The sequence below is a fragment of the Leguminivora glycinivorella genome, chromosome 2 (assembly GCF_023078275.1).
Source record: "Leguminivora glycinivorella isolate SPB_JAAS2020 chromosome 2, LegGlyc_1.1, whole genome shotgun sequence".
NCBI classification, from domain to species: Eukaryota; Metazoa; Arthropoda; class Insecta; order Lepidoptera; family Tortricidae; genus Leguminivora; species Leguminivora glycinivorella.
In genome coordinates this window covers 3,025,837-3,045,544 of record NC_062972.1, presented here as the reverse complement: position 1 = coordinate 3,045,544, position 19,708 = coordinate 3,025,837, and the positions used below count along the sequence as shown (strand labels likewise).

The window sequence follows — 19,708 nt, the reverse complement described above, 5'->3', positions numbered from 1 at the left end:
ATAAAAATCAACGAATCAACAGTAAATGCTGGCGAAGCGCCCAACTTAATAGCGTCGACAACATTGCGCTCGCGCAACCTCCGCACGTCCCGCACCCCCTCTCAAACGCGGTAAAAACTTTAAAACAGTTTAAAAGTTAAGATAATTTATTTAGAAATTTATAAGATACCAAGGAGTTATGAATTGTAGAAGAACTGTCTGAAAAAACATGAAGCTGTGTCAGGCACCAAAAGCAAGGAAGAGTTATCGGCGAACAAAAGATGCTCCCGTATAAATAAGAGATTTATACCACGTCACTCCGCGACGAACTATACTCGTTCGCACTATCATTGCATCTCTTATTTACAGGAGAGCTATCTTTTGTTCGTCTCTATCGCAGATCGCTCACTCGGTTCCGGTGGGACTAGTACCTTAACTCCCAAGTATTTTTCCGACATTACCCTACAATCAATTCCTTGGGATAGTAAGGTAACGAAAACGTAAAATTTGTTTAAAAACTTTGTATACGTCAAAAGTACGAAGTTATAGTAGAAATAAAACTTTAAAACGTTGAAATATTTGAGAAAGGCGGTGGGACTGCGGATCTATCGTCATAATGTACATCAGGTGATGTTGTACAACAATGTGCAGTTTGGCACCTTCATGAATATATCCATTCCGTCGAACTAGAATGAAAACGAAACTGAATAACAAGATTTCAAGATTCTGTTTATTGTGGTTGTAAGAAGGATTTCTTCTATTACAATAAGAATGTTTTCATTTGAAAATAGAAATGAGGCTATTGCGAATAAAGGAGAACTAAAAATATGTTTTTTTATGAAAAAAAAAAACCACGGATTTTTTAAAAATCTTGTGGCTTAAAGTACTAAAATATGAAGTTTCGTTTTCATTCTAGTGGTTACACAGTACGCATTCTACCTAATTTCACGTGAGAACACTTGATAGTAAGATGTTACTTTATAATTTGAAAATTACTATTCTAAAGCACGCGATTGTTTTATGCGATAGACATTGAACGCATGTAATCGCAGAATATACGAAATTTTATATTACTGCAGCGTTCTGACAGCCTGCGGTACAAGTGCCTGTAGCTGGCACAACTGGCAAGCCAACCACTTAACAAAATTATTTTGTAAGTGTGTCAAGCCAGTCGTACAAGGTACGACATTTGTATCACATGTCTACTTTATAGTGTTCTCAACACGAATAGAAAATTTTGATCACGTGAAAGGGACAAGGTTTTGATACAGACTAAAGGAGTTTACGTAGTTCATCCGTACACAAATGACAAAGTTTAGAACGAACGTTATATCCCTTAGGTGTTAGGTCCGGGTGCAGTAGCGTGTACCGGAATGGAGTATAGCGCGGCCACTAGTCCCGGCGGCGGCGGTAGTCGTCGGGCAGCGCGGGCTCGCTGTCGCCGGCCGACGCGCCGGAGCCGGACGTGCCCGACGTGCCGGACGTCGCCGGGGAGGGAGTGCCCGCTGAAATTATATTATGAACATGTAACAAAAACCGTGAGCAATACATGTGTATTTATTACTAATGATTAGGAAAATTTTAAATGAGAAACCACTAATAATATTGCAAAAGTTTTTAGTTTGTCAAGTGTTCTATGTAGCCTACTGCGCCAGAAGCGTTAATTTTTCATTAAGTTTACGGTCTCCGCCCGAAAAGGAAGAAGGGCAGAAATAAAATAGTATGCGTCCATTTAGTTCCCATCTGATCTCCCATCTTGATTCTCAAATAAGCCTTCACACTAATCTAAATCCCCGACAGAATCGATACTTTTACAATAAGAGCGTTTTCAGAATTTGGCACCCTCCAATTAGCGTAAGTTAACAAAAATCAACTCACTCAATTTTGTGACGATAATTAAGCATGAAATTTCTATAAAAATATTGTTTTTGTGTTAATTACATAAACTGAGCGATAATCTTCATTCAGAATGTGAAAAAAGTGTGCAAATGTATTTTACTTCTCGTGTGTTAAAAAACTCGCAAGTTCAGGATTCTATTCTCGAACCACTCTTCGCTCGTGGTACAACTATAGAATCCTTTCACTTGCTCGTTTTTAAATTTCACACTCGGCAAATTTTTAGACTGATTTTACGGTTAATTTGTCACAAAACTGACAGAGTTATTTTTTGTTAAACTTACGCTAATTGGGGTGTCCCAAATTCTGAAAATGGTCATAATACTTGAACGAACTGTGTGTAGTAGAAAGAATGGTACGTACTGTACATGAAGTCGTCCCGGGGCGCCTTGTGCGCGGAGCTGCGCATGAGCGGGCGGTGCTCCTCGCCAGCGTGCTGCCACGCCCAGCACGAGCGGCAGAAGTAACTGAAACGAACATTTGTTCAATTTTATATTAACATTTTCGCAACCAAGAACCATGGTGGGCACAAACTTAGCTCAGATGGCGGAGAACCGTCATATATGCGAGCGGTTGTAAAGTAGGACCGATTTCTGACGTGGAATATTAACATTTTCCCATCCAAAACTATGGTGGGCACTCAAACTTGGATCAGCTGGCGGATAACCGTCATAGAAGAGGTGGTTGTAAATTACGACCGGTTGGTTTCTGACGTCTAAAATACGACCGGTGCGCCATTTTTTGTCTCGTAGTGAATGTGTAAAACATCAAAGTCAAAATATTATTTATTCAAATCGGTTACAATCTAGGGTTAGTTAAGATTCTTATGTTCAAAAATCTCTGGACATTATACAGCCACGATATCTTAAAATACCTGATACTAGAGGTTTAAACAGTGAATGTATAATAATTTCATGTACCATTCAGAAGTGACAGAATAATTTGAATTGCCTAGTAACCCCCTTATTCATAAACCTATTACACTTAAGTTATCAAGGCGATAAAGTTTGTTTGTTCCTTTCAATCACACCTATACGTCGGAAAGGGACAAACTAACTTTAGCGTGCGTTTATGAATAAGTGGGTACATAAACATTCTCGAGCTCTAAATTTAGTAATGTATGAATCTATTTAAAATTGCAAACGGGACTTAATCGCGTATTTAAATACGCGATTAAGTCCCGTTTGCAATTTTAAATATGTGTAAAAATCGTGAAAGTTTGAATCATGTATGAATCTTTCAAATTATTCAAGTTTTTTAATGGAATTGTAAACTATTGAAAATTTAAATATGAATAAAGTTTAAAAACAGTAAGTAGGTACTTACCGGAAGCAAACTGGCTCCTTGCAGAAGTAGGGCCCCTGCTGCAGATTGCACATCGAGCACATGGAGTCCTCCAGGTATGGGTCCACCTGCACCTGCCAATATACAAGGTCATTTTAACGAGTTGTAGCGAGTACTATTGACATTGACACCTACTCTTAGGCACTGGTCCCACCGCGAGCTAGTAAACTATGAGCTATCGGCTATAAAAACGAACAAAAGATAATCACTCCCGCGTAAATAAAAGAGCTATCAATATAGCCGGGTCTCTTATTTGCACGGGAGTGCTTATCTTTTGTACATTTTTATAGCCGATAGCTCATAGCTTACTAGCTCGCGGTGGGACCAGTGCCATAATTACGACATAAATGTACTGAACTATCAAGGCGAAAAACAGCTAAATTGCTAGAGCTCGTTTAATAGTCAGCTGGCTAGCGTTCTGGTTCTTATGCCCATCTACTTTCACTACTCTCGTGTAGACTAGGTGTTCTATAGACCATCGTACCTTTTTCGAACTTGGGCGTGCGTATGGTGACGTAAGCGGCGGCGAAACGACAGGAGCCGATTGGATACTCGTTCGTCTATACCTCCATGTAGGATAATACAGTAGACTATGGGCTCTACAGACTATCATACCTTGGAGAACTTGGGCGTCGTAGGGAATCAAAGAGCATTGAATCACTATAGGAAACAACAGCTGTAGGGACTGCGTGAGTGCGTTGCCGAAAGGTACACAGCCGGAGCCGGTCGGATACTTCTCCCAGTGCCCATATCTGTAAGTTAGTAGACCTAGACGACTAGACTATCGTACCTTTTTGGAGAACTTGGGCGTGCGGATGGTAACGTAAGCAGCGGCGATCGCTCGTACGTAGGAGCGAGCGTTGCCGAATGACACGCGACCGGAGCCGATGGGGTACTTGTTCTTGTCCGTGTCTATGCCTGTCGAAAGAAATTTATGTTTGATCACTATGAAATGCAAAGAGTCGATATTATCGACAAGTGCGATTTTTTTTTTTATTTCTTTGCATTTTAACGTAACTGTCAATCAAAGAAAGTGAAGTTTTATAATTTAAGTGAAGGAAGCTCTACGGCGGCAAAGAGAGACTTACATATGACATACCCCGCACACACCACTCTACATACCCTGTCTCCGCACACACTGCCCACTCTTAGAGAGAACAAATCGTTCATGATCGGGCTCCAACGAAGACCGTTCTAGATTGTTCTAACCTCCGCCTGCCACCCTGGAAGAGTCAGTACTGCCCAGGAGAAGACTTGTGAAGCTTACCTGCACACACCACTCCAGAGAACAGGTCATTCATAATCGTAGCCAATGCCCTTGCGCTCAGCATTCCATGTAAGGCGCCAACGACGACCGTTCTAGATTGTTCTAGCCTGACGGCCAACCCTGCAAGAGTTCTACTGCCCAGGAGAAGACTTGTGAAGCTTACCTGCATACACCACTCCAGAGAACAGGTCATTCATGATCGTAGCCAGGGCCCTCGCGCTCAGCATCCCATGCAGGGCTCCAACGAAGACCGTTCTAGATTGTTCTAGCCTGACGGCCACCCTGCAAGAGCTACTGCCCAGGAGAAGACTTGTGAAGCTTACCTGCATACACCACTCCAGAGAACAGGTCATTCATGATCGTAGCCAGGGCCCTCGCGCTCAGCATCCCATGCAGAGCGCCAACGAAGACAGTTCTAGATTGTTCTAGCCTGACGGCCACCCTGCAAGAGTTCTACTGCCCAGGAGAAGACTTGTGAAGCTTACCTGCATACACCACTCCAGAGAACAGGTCATTCATGATCGTAGCCAGGGCCCTCGCGCTCAGCATCCCATGCAGGGCTCCAACGAAGACGGTTCTAGATTGTTCTAGCCTGACTGCCAACCCTGCAAGAGTTCTACTGCCCAGGAGAAGACTTGTGAAGCTTACCTGCATACACCACTCCAGAGAACAGGACATTCATAATTGTAGCCAGGTCCCTGCCCAGCATCCCATGCAGCTCAGCGAAGACCGTCCTATGTTCTAAGGCTGCCAACGACTTGAAGCTTACCTGCATACACCACTCCAGATCATTCATGATCGTAGCCAGACCCTCGCGCCAGCATCCCTGCAAGCTCCAACGAAGACTGTTCTACTGCCCAGGAGACTGCCCAGGAGAAGACTTGTGAAGCTTACCTGCATACACCACTCCAGAGAACAGGTCATTCATGATCGTAGCCAGGGCCCTCGCGCTCAGCATCCCATGCAGAGCGCCAACGAAGACAGTTCTAGATTGTTCTAGCCTGACGGCCACCCTGCAAGAGCTACTGCCCAGGAGAAGACTTGTGAAGCTTACCTGCATACACCACTCCAGAGAACAGGTCATTCATGATCGTAGCCAGGGCCCTCGCGCTCAGCATCCCATGCAGGGCTCCAACGAAGACAGTTCTAGATTGTTCTAGCCTGACGGCCACCCTGCAAGAGCTACTGCCCAGGAGAAGACTTGTGAAGCTTACCTGCATACACCACTCCAGAGAACAGGTCGTTCATGATCGTAGCCAGGGCCCTCGCGCTCAGCATCCCATGCAGGGCTCCAACGAAGAACGTTCTAGATTGTTCTAGCCTGGCGGCCACCCTGGAAGAGTCCTACTGCCCACGAGAAGACTTGTGAAGCTTACCTGCATACACCACTCCAGAGAACAGGTCGTTCATGATCGTAGCCAGAGCCCTCGCGCTCAGCATCCCATGCAGGGCTCCAACGAAGACGGTTCTAGATTGTTCTAGCCTGGCAGCCCCGCCGGCCACCCAGGAAGAGTCGGCCACGGCCCAGGGGATGATTTGCGCCTGCGGACATAATTACTAATCAGGAGATAACGATTTATGGGTAGAGGGAGTAGCCTGTTTTGATTATGTAGGTATCTATAGATATATAATCATTGGAAAATAAAGACATTACATTATTTATTTATTTTGAAATATATTTATTATCCTTTCCCAAAAAAAAAACTTATGAAATGTGAAATTTGCCTGAGAAAATTGGTACGACTAGAATGAAAATTTCATTTTTAATCTCACCTAGCGTTAATAATAATATTTGACGTGTCCTTTCAGATTGGGACGTACTTATATTCTGGTAAAGAAATGTCATAGCTGTTGGGATTTCCAATAAAATAAGAAATTAAAAGAGGGTTGAGATTAGAAAGTGGGCAGCACCGTTTAGTATTCTATAAAAAGCAAATCTTGAGACAGTCTAACATAAATTGATTTAGAAAGGTAAGACACTGATTCTTAATTTCTTTTTTTTTTGCCAGACTATATAATTTTAAAGCTACTTACGTCCTTAGTGGTCCGCTTGCGGCAGGCGATGCGGAAGTACCAGTCGTTGCGGTCCCGACGACTCGCCGCTAGCAGCGCCCGCACGCGGCGCTCCGACTCAAACGTCACGTAGCCGAACCCGCGTAGCGGGGCCCCTGCTTCGCGCCCCGGCCACTCCACACTGTGGAAAAAGAGTTATTAATGCATCGTCTAGGTTAAAATCAAATTATGTCTGATCCCCGCCGCACATAGGGGTATTTCACTAAAAAAGGATACGTATCTTCGTCTGTCACATTTTAACTTTGATCCCTTATATAAATGTATATAATTTTGGCCAGACATACCGTACGTACTGCAATATCAGTTGACTAGACGAAATGCGATGCGTCTAGTGCGTTGCACATATGTGGACAATGTCATGTTCGGTTTTGTCACGCAAGTAGGCATAGCGCATTAACGTCAACGTCTAACCCTACGCCTCAAGTTACCTTTGGGAGGGGGTATCGTTTGGTTTCATCAAAGAATATGAACAGACTATACTCTATGGAAATCAATTTCACAATCACGCCTGTATCCCATGAAGGGGTAGGCAGAGCTCATGAATCAAAGTTCAGTGCCACTCTTGGCAAATAAGGGGTTGAAAGAAAATGAAATTGACATTGCAGTGACAGGTTGCCACACACACCCCACGGGAAGAAAGGGGGTGGTGAAATTCTTAACTCGTCACCACACGGGCATACACCATATTTTGTCAAGTTACTGTATTTGGGACACTGCTAATACTCTGTATATATTTTTTATATTTGTGTTTGAAATGACACTGACTTGGGTCTAAATTAGGGTTGTAAATAGAAAAAAATCCAAATGTTTTTTTTTTCAAAATTATGAACATGGTTTTTTTTCTAAATATGTTTTTTTTCAGATGAACACATAATACGATAATAACGGTTTTTCGTGAGTTGAAACGTGTTTCAATAACAATAACGTACATTTTAATTCAATTAACATTCAGTATACAAACTTTTATTGGGGAACCCCCGATGCTGCGTGCAGCGTGGAGAGGCGGTGGTGTTATTATACGTTGGCTAACAGTAAATAGTGATAACTACCAACTACAGATTTCGTAAATGTTACTTTTATAAGATCAGAAATTAAAGTTATTTGATTAAATTCGTTTAATAGTTAACATTAAGTCTAAAAGACCGTATAATAGTAGTAACTACTTTGCAAATTTTGAGTACTTTAGAAAAAAAAGTACATAGTCCAGAAATAAAACTTTTTTTCACGGTTTTTTTTTTCAAGCCAGAAAAAAAAACCGTTTTTTGCAACCCTAGTCTAAATCATTTAAATAATTATGAAACCGAGTAACGAATGATACTGACCGCACAGGCGCGAAGGGCGCAGCGCCTGCAGCAGCGCGTGCTCCGTGATGTCCCACGGCAGCCCGCCCACGAACACCTTCGGCGACCAGCCGCCCGCCGGCTCGGCCGCGCGCGGCGGCAGCGTCCCGCTCCAGCACAGCGACTCCGCGTCGCCCGACACCACCCGTGCGGCTCCACTACACCACCTGCCCAAACACTACTCTGAACATACGGCTCCAAGGGTGCCACTTTCTAGCGGTGACATGGTATCGTACGGTCGAGAAGCTCCTGAAAAGCTAAGGATCGTAGGGGCTAATTGCACAGATCCCGATGGGTCGAAGTATATCCGGAAAGGCCCCCGCAGATTTAAGATAAGATCGTACGGAATCTAAAGTCACATCAAAATATACGGGAATTGTACTAAATTGTACGCTTATTAGAAAAAAATGTACTTCACGTATTTACAAGAAAATGTTCTGATTTACAAGAAAGTCGCAAACTTGACTGTTAAATAGTGAAATAAACAGCGCTCGCCAGAAAGTATGCTTCCTAGTGACCGTGTAGTACATTTTTTTTAATTAGCGTACACTTTAGTACAATTCTTGTACATTTTTTTGATGTGACTGAGTTCCGTGCGATACCATGTCACCGCTAGAAAGTATGATAACTCGAAGGACCGATTTGATAGTAGTGGTAAAGGAACTATAGATTGGACATTCAAGATAAATAAAATCCTAGAATAATTTAAAAATTGCATAATAAATTCAAAACATTTAATTATAACCAATTTTTAAGATCAAGACTTAGATCGGAAAAGGTAGAATTGTTAGATAATCTTATAGCGTGTTTCTAACTGCCAAACTACCAAATTACAAGAATGGGTTAAATGTTATTTATTCTTATTTACTAAATACGTATTTATAATATTACTGATAAACGTGGGTAATGTTTTCACTAAATCATACCAGATACTTACAAAAAGACGCCCGTCGCGGCAGCAGACTAAAATCCGCCCTCGATGGCGCTTCGCGGGTCTGCTCAGGAGGCCACGGGGGCTCCACCTAAAACACCGTTATTTGTTTTACAAGGGGGCAAAGTTGTTTAACCGCACGTGCCAATATTGATACCCGAGCAAGCGAAAGATTCTAATTTTTAATTTTCAAGAATATCAAAATTTTTCAGCATAAATTCGGTACAAAGTAAGCAACTGTCCGCGGCCGACGAAACGTCCCACTATCGGTATTTGGCGATTTATTTGTATGAAAAATAGAAGCAAATCTGTTCTTACGATTTATTAAGCGACATAAGTGGACCGATTGACACACGGACAACATTTGTGTCGCTCAATTTCAAACTTGGGTAAATCCATTCTGCTTTAAGGTTGATTATCTATACTAATATTATAAAATGGGAAAGAGTGTGTGTTTGTTTGTCCGTCTTTCAAATTTTTAAAGTATAATATTGATCTGAAAGTTAACCTTTTATAGCGGAACGGAAAAGCTAGTTAATACCCAAGTTAACCTTATAGCGGAACGGATTTACCCAAGTTTGAAGTTGAGATACATTTTCACCCACCATTTTTTCGATGCCGTCGTAAGATAGACGCGGCTGTAGCGAGTGTGACCGCGTGAGCTCGCCGGGATCGCCAGGGCCTTCTGAAACAGTCACATTACACTACCAGTCACACTAACAGACAAATACAGCCCTCTGGCTCAAGAAGCAGTGGGGCATAAACCCCTTGGTATTATTCGATAAAATGAAGCACACATGACACTAATACTCTAACTAGAATTTAAAAACAATAACATAATTTTAACCCATGAAAACACGCTACTAATTAAAATAAGTAAAAGAATAAGGTTGTCACTTCAAAAAATAGGGGAAAAAATATATGTGTTGGGCACATATGGGTTAAGAGCGAATATCATTATAGTTTGACAATCGTCGAGTAAACGAAACTCAAAATACTGGCAGAGAATAGTGTCAGGAGTAAACTAATTCCGTCATGAAATTGATAACTAAGTATTGGAAAAGTTATAAATTGTATGGCACTGAAACCCGAGTAGTTTCATGTGCTCTGCCTACCCCTTCATGGGACATAGGCGTGATTGTATGTATGTATGTATGTATGTATGTATAAATTGTATAAATATAACGGTTAAAGTAACACTCGTTTTGGATAAGTACAGAAGCCAATTAAAAAAATCCATCATAGGTAGGTAATTAATTATTATGAAAAACCTTTTTTAACGTGCCCTCAAATTAAATTCATATTAGGTATTCTAGAAAGTTTGAATGTGAACAAGTTTTCGAAGAAGAATCTACTGTATCAACAAAACAAAAAAGAAAGAATGGAAATATTAGAAATTATAGACCGTCAACCAAATCTTGTCACTAGAAAAAGGCGGCAAATTTGAAAAATCGCGGGCTAGCAACACTAGTTTTGAAAATCGGTGGAAGTTCGCGTGTCATTTGTCTCTTATCTGTGGAAATCTCCGTCCTACCAAAAAGAGAAATAACTAGCACATATCCGTCCCTTTTTAATACATTATCTAATTCGTAAGGAAGGAGCGAGCCCCTTGGAAAAAAAATATCTGTGGCTGTTCGACGTACATTGCTGGTTTTTGTACGTTTCATAGGGATACCATACTTTAGTTTGATGTACATTGCTACTGCCAAAATTTGGTTGACAGGCTATAGTATAAAATTAGAACATTACTTGCAACTTGTCCCAAAAACTTAAAGACTCAAAGATCCCACCTAAATTTAACCGCCAACTATCCAAGCCAATATCGTACTTACTAAAGACGCCACAAGGTCCGTAATGCCCTGTCCCTCGTCCCAGCCGCCGGGCCGGGCGCGCTCGCTGCAATGAAAGCAATTAGACCATTAGAGGACATTTTAAAATAAATTGTGTTAGCCGGGAAAGGTAATGGGAAAAGGACCTTTATATTTATGGAACATTGGGCAAAAATAAAATTTGTACTTTTACCTTATAATTGGCGGCCGTATTTGTAGGCAACCTGATAGACCCACTTCGATCTTTCATTTTTTACCCTAGTTTTTTTCGTACGCTAGACGTGAAACGTTATGAAGAGCGTATCGTAAGTTACCTAGGATTTTACTAAAGTAAAGATTAGACCTAGATTAAGGCCTTTTTCAGGCGGCGTAGTTTAGGAGTCGCAAAATAGGCTTCATCTAAATCAACCATAACTGTACTAAACTTGCCTGTAGCTGCCGCATGGCAGAGTCTCGACGGGAAACAACCTGGTGATACGAGGGCCCGCGGGGGTCTGGTGTGTCCTGTGTCATGTTTGCCTGTAAACCTGCACTACCTTTTCCTGTAGCTGCCGAAACCAGCAGTGTCAAGGCGGGAAGCAACCTGGTGGAACCTCTGGGATCTAGAATGTGTCGCGTTTCTCTACACTTGCCTGTAGCTATTGAAGCTGGTAGTGTCGCAGTGGGGAAGTCTGGTAATACGAAAGCCCGCGGGGTTTGCGAGCGTGTCTTGTTACACTATACTTGCCTGTAGCTGCCAAAGCTGTCAGAGTGGCGAGGCAGGAAGCTGCCTGATGGGACGAGAGCCCGTGGGCTTTCTGCTAATGTGTTGTGTTCCACTACGCTTGCCTGTAACCCTACACTTAGTTAACCTGTAGCCGCTAAAACTGGCAGAGTGTCTAGGCAGGACGAGAGCCCGCGACTCGCGAGGTCTGAGTGTGTGTCGTGTTACATTACACTTGCCTGTAACCTTAGACTACTTGCCTGTAGCTGCCGAAGCTTGCAGAGTGTCTCGGCGGGAAGCAGCCTGGCGGGACGAGGGCCCGCGGGGTCTGAGCGACCTCGGGGCTGCCGGGCTCCTCCCAACGCCACTCGTTGTCGCAGTCTTGCACAAACTGAAACAAACATTTATTTAGAGTATTTTCTAAGTACCTGAAACTAAAGAATATTATTAAGTCTAAACTATCCAAGGCATTGTTTTGCGTAGACCTCAGGTACGTTACCCAAGCTAATAATATTTGGTTCTATTTTCTTCAGACTATCTACGCATCAGGAGATCAAAATTTCTTGTAACCATAATTTTCCGGTGATTAATACAACAATCGCCGATACTTTGGTATGTGGCGTTACGTGCACAAATAGTTTTTCTGTATTTATTCCGTCTAAATCTATTTTAAAATTCCCAAATCATCGCTCGAAACAATACAAAACATTGTAAAACCAAGCGACCGCTAAAGTAACGAAACTACCCCATTTCATGCACAATGATCTCTAAACCAGCTATAATCTCAATATCAAACGCAAATCTCAGAACTTGTATCGGATAAACTGCGGGCCGAGCGCCCAGAGATCGCATTCATATAGACAGCCCTGGAACCTCTGCCACCAGTATAAGACTAGTATGTATGTACACTGTCTGAGCTCTTGTCTACAGGTCAAGTTATGCTGGTGCTGTAAAACTAGGACGAGAATAGGAAGGACCGATTACGCGCCCCTTGGCAGGCCTACACAAATAATATTAAATTGCCAGTGCCATGCCAATAGCGCTGCCAACAGGCGATTGCATGCCTTGTGATATAGTTAAGGATCGGACAGATTTGTATCTTAGTGGGCGTACAGACATTTTAAAGTTCTTAATTGAATCAATTGTACCCATTGTACGTATAAAGTACATAGTTTTTTATGAGGTGCATAATCGGAATAGTTATTAAGCAATGATTATTTATAGGGAATGTTTTATACTATGCCCCTTATAAATGTTATCAAGGCAATAAAAATAGTTCGTCTCTTGTACACGTATTAGGTGTGACAGAAAGGGAAAAACGATTTTTATCGGCTTGTGAACTTTAGTGAACGTTTATAAATAATAAGGGGGTAGATTTTATTGTTTGCAATAGAAAAACTCAGAAAATATTACGTGTAATCGCCAAAAAATCAACGAAAACTTGATATATAGGTTTAGGTATTTAGGAAAAAGAAGAGGTACAATAATGCAAATAAGAGAACGTGGATAGGTAGGTAGCATTTAAAATTACAGCTTACGATGCATTGAGCTTTATATGCATTCAATAAGGGAATTCTCGAGTTAGGAAAGCAACGGCGAACTTTCGTCGCTAGAATTTTGATTAAGCTCGAAGAAACTTGCGGTAAAGTATATGTAGAGCATTAAATAAAACACTAGTTTAAATTACACGTTCATAATATAAAACAAGACTGCTTACAATTTTACAGTATGAAACGAATCTTAAATAATTAGAAGATAATAATATGGTACCTAAATTTGCCGAAAAACAATTATTTGGGATATCTAATTTTTTTTTTTTACACGGATAAATTTCGCTTATTTACTTAACTGCAGACCAAAACAAGTCAAAATTTTACAATACGATTTGAAAATGACAGCCCAAATTAAAAACTACACTGCATCTACTAAAAATCTCCCCCTATTTATCTCAACCATTAACAGCTATAAAAATGCAAAACCCTCAAATGTAAATACAACCCCAATAAAACCAGCCAGACTGAAAATTCATGCATCACATTTTAAAGTGAAAGCCGATATTAAATTACATAACATCCAATCCAAAGTTAACTGTATAGGGCGAACGCAGTTGCATTATTTGGCACAGTCTACCCATTACTAGAGGCCACTTGGCACAAACTTGCGCTGCCATTAACTGACATCAGAGCGGATGTCGTATGGAACATTATGAACGGACAATAAAGCCTTCGAGTGGGTTTTGGCTTAGGATGAAGCAGTATATCGTAAGGGAAAAAATTGGCGCCCAACGTGGGGCCGCGTTTTATACGCTCTTGGCGCTGTAGCGTTGGTATTATTGCTAGAAAAATGATGGATGGGGCTAGATAGCTTTAGATTGTACTTTCAAATTTAAATATTATTTTTTGACTAATACAATTTTAGTAGAAATATTTCATTTTAAGAAATACAAAAATATATTTTTAAATGTCGTCGTTACAACGTTCGAAGACAGTAAGTATAAACAGATAGATCTATCTATTAGTATAATTAGACTAAAAACAAACTGTATGAAGTAAATTGGCGCCCAAACGTGGGGCCACGTTATGCGTGAAGTATAATGATTTTTAATCGCATTCGAACTGTATGAGACTAAATACACGTTATGAGTTTTTGATACAAAAGGGAAAAAGTTAACTTTAGGTTCATTTTATCAGATACAAGATCAAGTTACTTTGTAGTTATGGTCTAGGAAGTTATGAAGGTACGAATAAGTTATGCTAACGAAGAGTTTAGTGGAGTTTTAACAACGGAGGTTTAACCAGGACAACTTCATCATAAAGGTTCTTCATAATGGCTACTATTATAAGGAGTCTACACCGATTATCTTCAGGTCGCACGAATTTTACTTACGGACGCAACCATTGCGTAGTCGCGTTGCGTTACGACGATCCCATAGAGGTAATGCATCGGGCTATGTAAAACTACGAAATCTACGGACTACTTTGTAGTAGGTACTCACGCACGCAAAAACAGCTGAATAGATCCGCGGCGTTCAAAGCCACGTGGAAACAACTCCCCATTGGTGTCCAGATTTTCTTTATTTATTACTTACGCTCCGGATAGCAGCGCAAGGATGTTAGAGATGCGTGGTATTCCGTGGCTCGGTAAGCACAGTCTCAGTGGTCTGGTATCTAACGGTTACAGACTTTGAAAACGGCGGTGTCCAGAGAGCACCACGTGGCTTGAAAAATCCACGTGTCCGAGAAAATTAACTACTTACGCTACTGTTTCTAGTGAACGCAGAATATGCACGAGGTTTGCGAAGCGCCGAAAATATCAAGGTGAAGATTCTTTTATGTAGTTAAAATTTCTGAGCATGTACTTCTAGTCACCTGGATACAGGACCTATCAGCAAAGTTACTCACGCAGATTGAAGATCCACGTGCCAAATGTCCCTGTTTTATAGGTATAAGTACTTACGCTGCAGGTCTAGCGCGCGCCGAGACAGGGTCAAAGATGTGTGGTTGGTGCACTTACGATTTAGATTGAATGAAGCGCCATTTTCGATTGCAGAACCACGTGTATTAGTACAATGATGCCGCACACAGCCCGTGCTTTGTAATAAAGGTACTTACGCTCCGGGTCCTGGCGGGCGCAGAGACAGGTTCAGAAAGATGTGTGGTGTTGAGCTCCAGGATCTCTGCAAGCGAGCGCCGGTTCTCGGCCGGGCCCCCGCCTGCGCGGGAATTGTCCTTCAACAAAAAAATTGATCGAAATAATGCAAAAGTTAATTAAAGAAAAATAACGAAAGCGATTTTGAGCAATTTTATTAAGCAAAGACTTTTAAACCTAATGAGAAAACAACTACTTATTGAAGCTACGAAACTAAAACTCCTCGATATTTAAACTAAAAGAGCATTCTAAATTATCAATAACTTAAAACACACGAATTAATCGGGAATTAAGCCCTTAAAAACGTTGAAATCATTTCTGGTAAGGGAAGAAAACTTGTGTAAAATATTATAATCCGCTCGTACTATTACGATAACGAGAGTTATTAAAACAATATGAAATTTTGCTTGAAATCTATAAAAAGGAGTAAAATATTAACGAAGTATCAAATGTACGAAAAATAATATTTTCGAGGGTAGTTAACAACGGTTGAAAAATTTTCAAATCTTGCTCGGATTTCTAAGGAATAATTTCATAAAACTGCTGCTTTTAATATATTTAAATAAAATTAAAACTCACCTGATGTAACAGCGGCATCGCTGCAAAAAGTTTTCAAAGTTCAAAGGCGTAAATTCTATCGTGATTCGAGCAGCGTGGCCTGCTAGGATACTCGCGCGGCGGCGGCGCAATCACGACTGACGGCGGCCAGACTCGCCGCGAACCAGGTAGTCACTGTCCCCCACCATCGCCCTACCCCACCCCTAGCAATGAGGGTTGACGAGCAAAAATTACAATACTTTTACACAAAAATAACGCCATAAACACCAAAATCTACCTTTGATAATTAAATTTATGATTTTAAAACATGTTTTAACATATTACAATCGTGATTTTCTCTTTCATCAACATAAAAAGAAATGTAATACGACTACTTCATAATTCAATTTCCCGCGCAAGATGGCGGCAACCAATCAGCGCGCAGGGCGGTTTCTGATAGATGGCGCATGCGTAGAAACCAGTCAATTTAAAAACTTTTTACCGCCGTATGATTTTTTATTTCTTTTGTTTACTTATTTTGAATAATAGAAATATCAATTTTAGGAAATAATGAAATACATTATTTATCACAAAATTATTGCTGTTGCATTATTGAACAATTATAAAAAAATGAGAACTTCTTCCTTGATGTGAAATTTGAAAGCATTGTTGCAAGATTATTTCAGATACTCTTTTAAAAGCTTTAAATAATAACATTTATAAATTCCAATTTCATAGACTTCCACTTCAGTAAGCACATAATTTTGAAATAAAAAATTACTAGGTCATATTCAATGTTAAATATACGACGTGACGGTCTGTATATGTGTGTTATCTAGATGTAGTTGTTATTTCGTTCCGATTTTGTACATGTAAATGCATTAGCAACTTGTGGCATCTTCATTGGTTCTTGTATTAACAGATAACATTATTTTATAAGATAAATTGTACCGTTTGTGCCCTAATAAACATTAAACGACCTAAATGGTTAAAATTAGTTTTAATTTCCCAAAATCGGGTTGTCTCAAAAACAAAAAGGATATAGAGTAAATTGCCAGTGACTTTACTAAATATGAACTCTGTCTGTATACTATATTGGTAAACAGAATTCATTTTGGCATAACGTGACCATTTAATAGAAATTGTATGTAAAAAAAACTCTGTTCATAGGGTGCCTAGTAATAGAACCCTGGTCAGTTACTGGCAACGTATCCTATATAGTCTCATAATTATAGTTCCATTCACAATGGCACGCAAGTTTGTCAAATTAACTTTTAACAACATTACAATACGATGGAAACCATGCTCGTTAGTGAATGAAACGATGTTTAGGGTGATTAACCATATAAAACAACAAAATATGAGGTCAATAAAACTACAACTGAACAAGCATATTGTTTTATTTCATATTTTATAAAGTAGGTAACAGATAGTCAGGAACCAAGATAAAATAGATTATAACGGTCAAAGTTGCCACACACATCTTTATGCATTGTAACCGCGTGTCATGATCATGATATGTTGGCAAGTTTGTTGTTTATAGTCTGGCAAACACAACTTGTCAGTCAATAAAAACCTGCAAAATTATAATCCTTTTCTTTTGGTTGCTCCTAGCTCAATGCAAAGACATTATAATCTTCTCTATGTATGCAATTTACAAAATCGTTGATACGAACTCAATTTTAAAGATATTAAAGTCTAATTTCCAGTAGAGAAACTTACCTGGATGCAATTACTTAAATTTATAACCTCTTGCCGCCCAATGTACAATCAGATGTTCATTTGGATGCAATGGAATTTCTACTTTCATGTAAACAAATAAAGTAGCATTTATACACGTTAAACTTCCGTGAGACATATTCAAATAATTAATTGAAATACGGTTGTACTCACGTCACGTTACGTCACGTACATGTCGCAGCAATAGCGATATAATAACGTGAGTACAACCGTATTTCAATTAATTATTTAAAGTAGCATTTCTTTTGTTTCTACAATTTTTCGAACAAATGCAACTGAACTAAATTTCAAATACACTTAGAATCAAAATCCCTTAGCAATAAAATTGTATGGGGGATAAAGTTGTTTTTTTTCTTATTCAGTACATCATCATCCTCCGTGCGTTATCCCGGTATTTGCTGCGGCTCATGGGAGCCAGGGGTCCGCTTTGACAACTAATCCCAAGATTTGGCGTAGGCACTAGTTTTACGAAAGCGACTGCCATCTGACCTTCCCACTCTTCTTATTCAGTACATATTTCTTCAAATTACCGAAATTTGAGACTTCATGAACGCGAATCCCATTGTATATAACTTGCCGAAGTATATGCACTCAACTATTTTTGTTACGTACAATTCGGCGACAAACAAGCACACGACTTGCCTAAGCAGTCTCTTCCGTAGCCAATGAACGCCAGGGACGTTACATTCAGTCTTGCCTCCCGTGTCTCGTCTTAGACAGCCATTGCCGCTAGAATGTAGGTCATGGATCTAGCAGTATAGGCTGCAACATCTGCTTCGCTGGATTGTTTCTTCTGTTTTAACTTCTTGATTCTGTAACAAAAAACTACAATGAATAATTAAATAGACAGAGCTGATTTTAACTATAATTTGATGTGTGGACTGTAGATATTTGAACATTTTAAGTAAAATCTAGAGAAAACTTAGCGTATATACAGAACTATAAATAAAAAGGATTAAGGCCTTCGCCACACATAAAGCGTTTTGATAGCGTAGCGTTAGCGCAATCTGCTCTCCTTAGTTCCCGCCGGCGTCCGCTGGGCGCAACGCCAGCGTTCGTCCGGCGCACCGCTAAAGCTCCGCTGACGCTCCGTCTGCGCTCTCAAAACGTGTATGTGTGGCCGAGCTTTGAGGATAAAAAGAATTCATATATTTCTACTATCATTATGTCGCTCATTTCTATGGCTGATTTTTTCGCGATTTCTGCATCGGTCCCATAATAAAAGTTTATTATGACCTCAAGAGTCACTGTGCAAAGTTTGAACGTTTCTTTTTATTTCACCGTGTCACCTGTGTTAGAGTCAGCCCACGATAAGTTTGCAACATTTTTGACAGCCTCACGGTGCTATTGTCATTTTAAACGTCAAATTTCGATGAAATGAGCCGAGCCGGTCTGGCTCAGTCGGTAGTGACCCTGCCTGCTAAGCCCCGGTCATGGGTTCGAATCCCGGTAAGGGCATTTATTTGTGTGATGGGCATAGATATTTGTTCCTGAGTCATGGATGTTTTGTATGTATATAAGTATGTATTTATCTATTTAAGTATGTATATCGTCGCTTAGCACCCATAGTACAAGCTAAGTTTGGGGCTAAGTTGATCTGTGTAAGGTGTCCCCAATATTTATTTATTTTATTTATTTATAAATGATGACGTTTTACTTAACTCTTACAGAGGCAGGGCTATCAAAATCGTTGCAAAGTTATCGTGGGCTGACTAGTCGTCACCTGCGCTACTCGCGGAGGCCGAGCAGCGGCGCCAGCAGCAGCCCCGAGGCCTGGCGAGGCCGCGGCAGGGCGCCGCGCTCGTCGGCGTATATGTACGGGAGCCGCAGCACCCCGCATGTGGCACCTGCGCTACATGTGTCACCTGCGCTACTCGCGGAGGCCGAGCAGCGGCGCCAGCAGCAGCCCCGAGGCCTGGCGAGGCCGCGGCAGGGCGCCGCGCTCGTCGGCGTATATGTACGGGAGCCGCAGCACCCCGCATGTGGCACCTGCGCTACATGTGTCACCTGCGCTACTCGCGGAGGCCGAGCAGCGGCGCCAGCAGCAGCCCCGAGGCCTGGCGAGGCCGCGGCAGGGCGCCGCGCTCGTCGGCGTATATGTACGGGAGCCGCAGCACCCCGCATGTGGCACCTGCGCTACATGTGTCACCTGCGCTACTCGCGGAGGCCGAGCAGCGGCGCCAGCAGCAGCCCCGAGGCCTGGCGAGGCCGCGGCAGGGCGCCGCGCTCGTCGGCGTATATGTACGGGAGCCGCAGCACCCCGCATGTGGCACCTGCGCTACATGTGTCACCTGCGCTACTCGCGGAGGCCGAGCAGCGGCGCCAGCAGCAGCCCGAGGCCTGGCGAGGCCGCGGCAGGGCGCCGCGCTCGTCGGCGTATATGTACGGGAGCCGCAGCACCCCGCATGTGGCACCTGCGCT

General features: G+C 41.5%; 1 protein-coding gene across 1 annotated transcript; it reads right to left on the bottom strand.

Annotated features, from left to right (window-relative positions):
• Positions 1-860: 860 nt before the first annotated feature.
• LOC125234862 (cytoplasmic polyadenylation element-binding protein 1-B) lies at positions 861-16,039 on the bottom strand. Its single transcript, XM_048141285.1, is given in 16 exon segments — positions 861-1,484; positions 2,239-2,342; positions 3,202-3,293; positions 4,010-4,137; positions 5,863-6,028; positions 6,521-6,680; positions 7,882-7,897; positions 7,900-8,017; positions 8,020-8,066; positions 8,837-8,921; positions 9,436-9,488; positions 9,491-9,515; positions 10,663-10,726; positions 11,623-11,753; positions 14,974-15,090; positions 15,590-16,039. Coding segments are annotated over 16 exon segments (1,437 nt in total). The 5' UTR covers positions 15,608-16,039; the 3' UTR covers positions 861-1,371.
• Between the last annotated feature and the right edge of the window lie 3,669 nt (positions 16,040-19,708).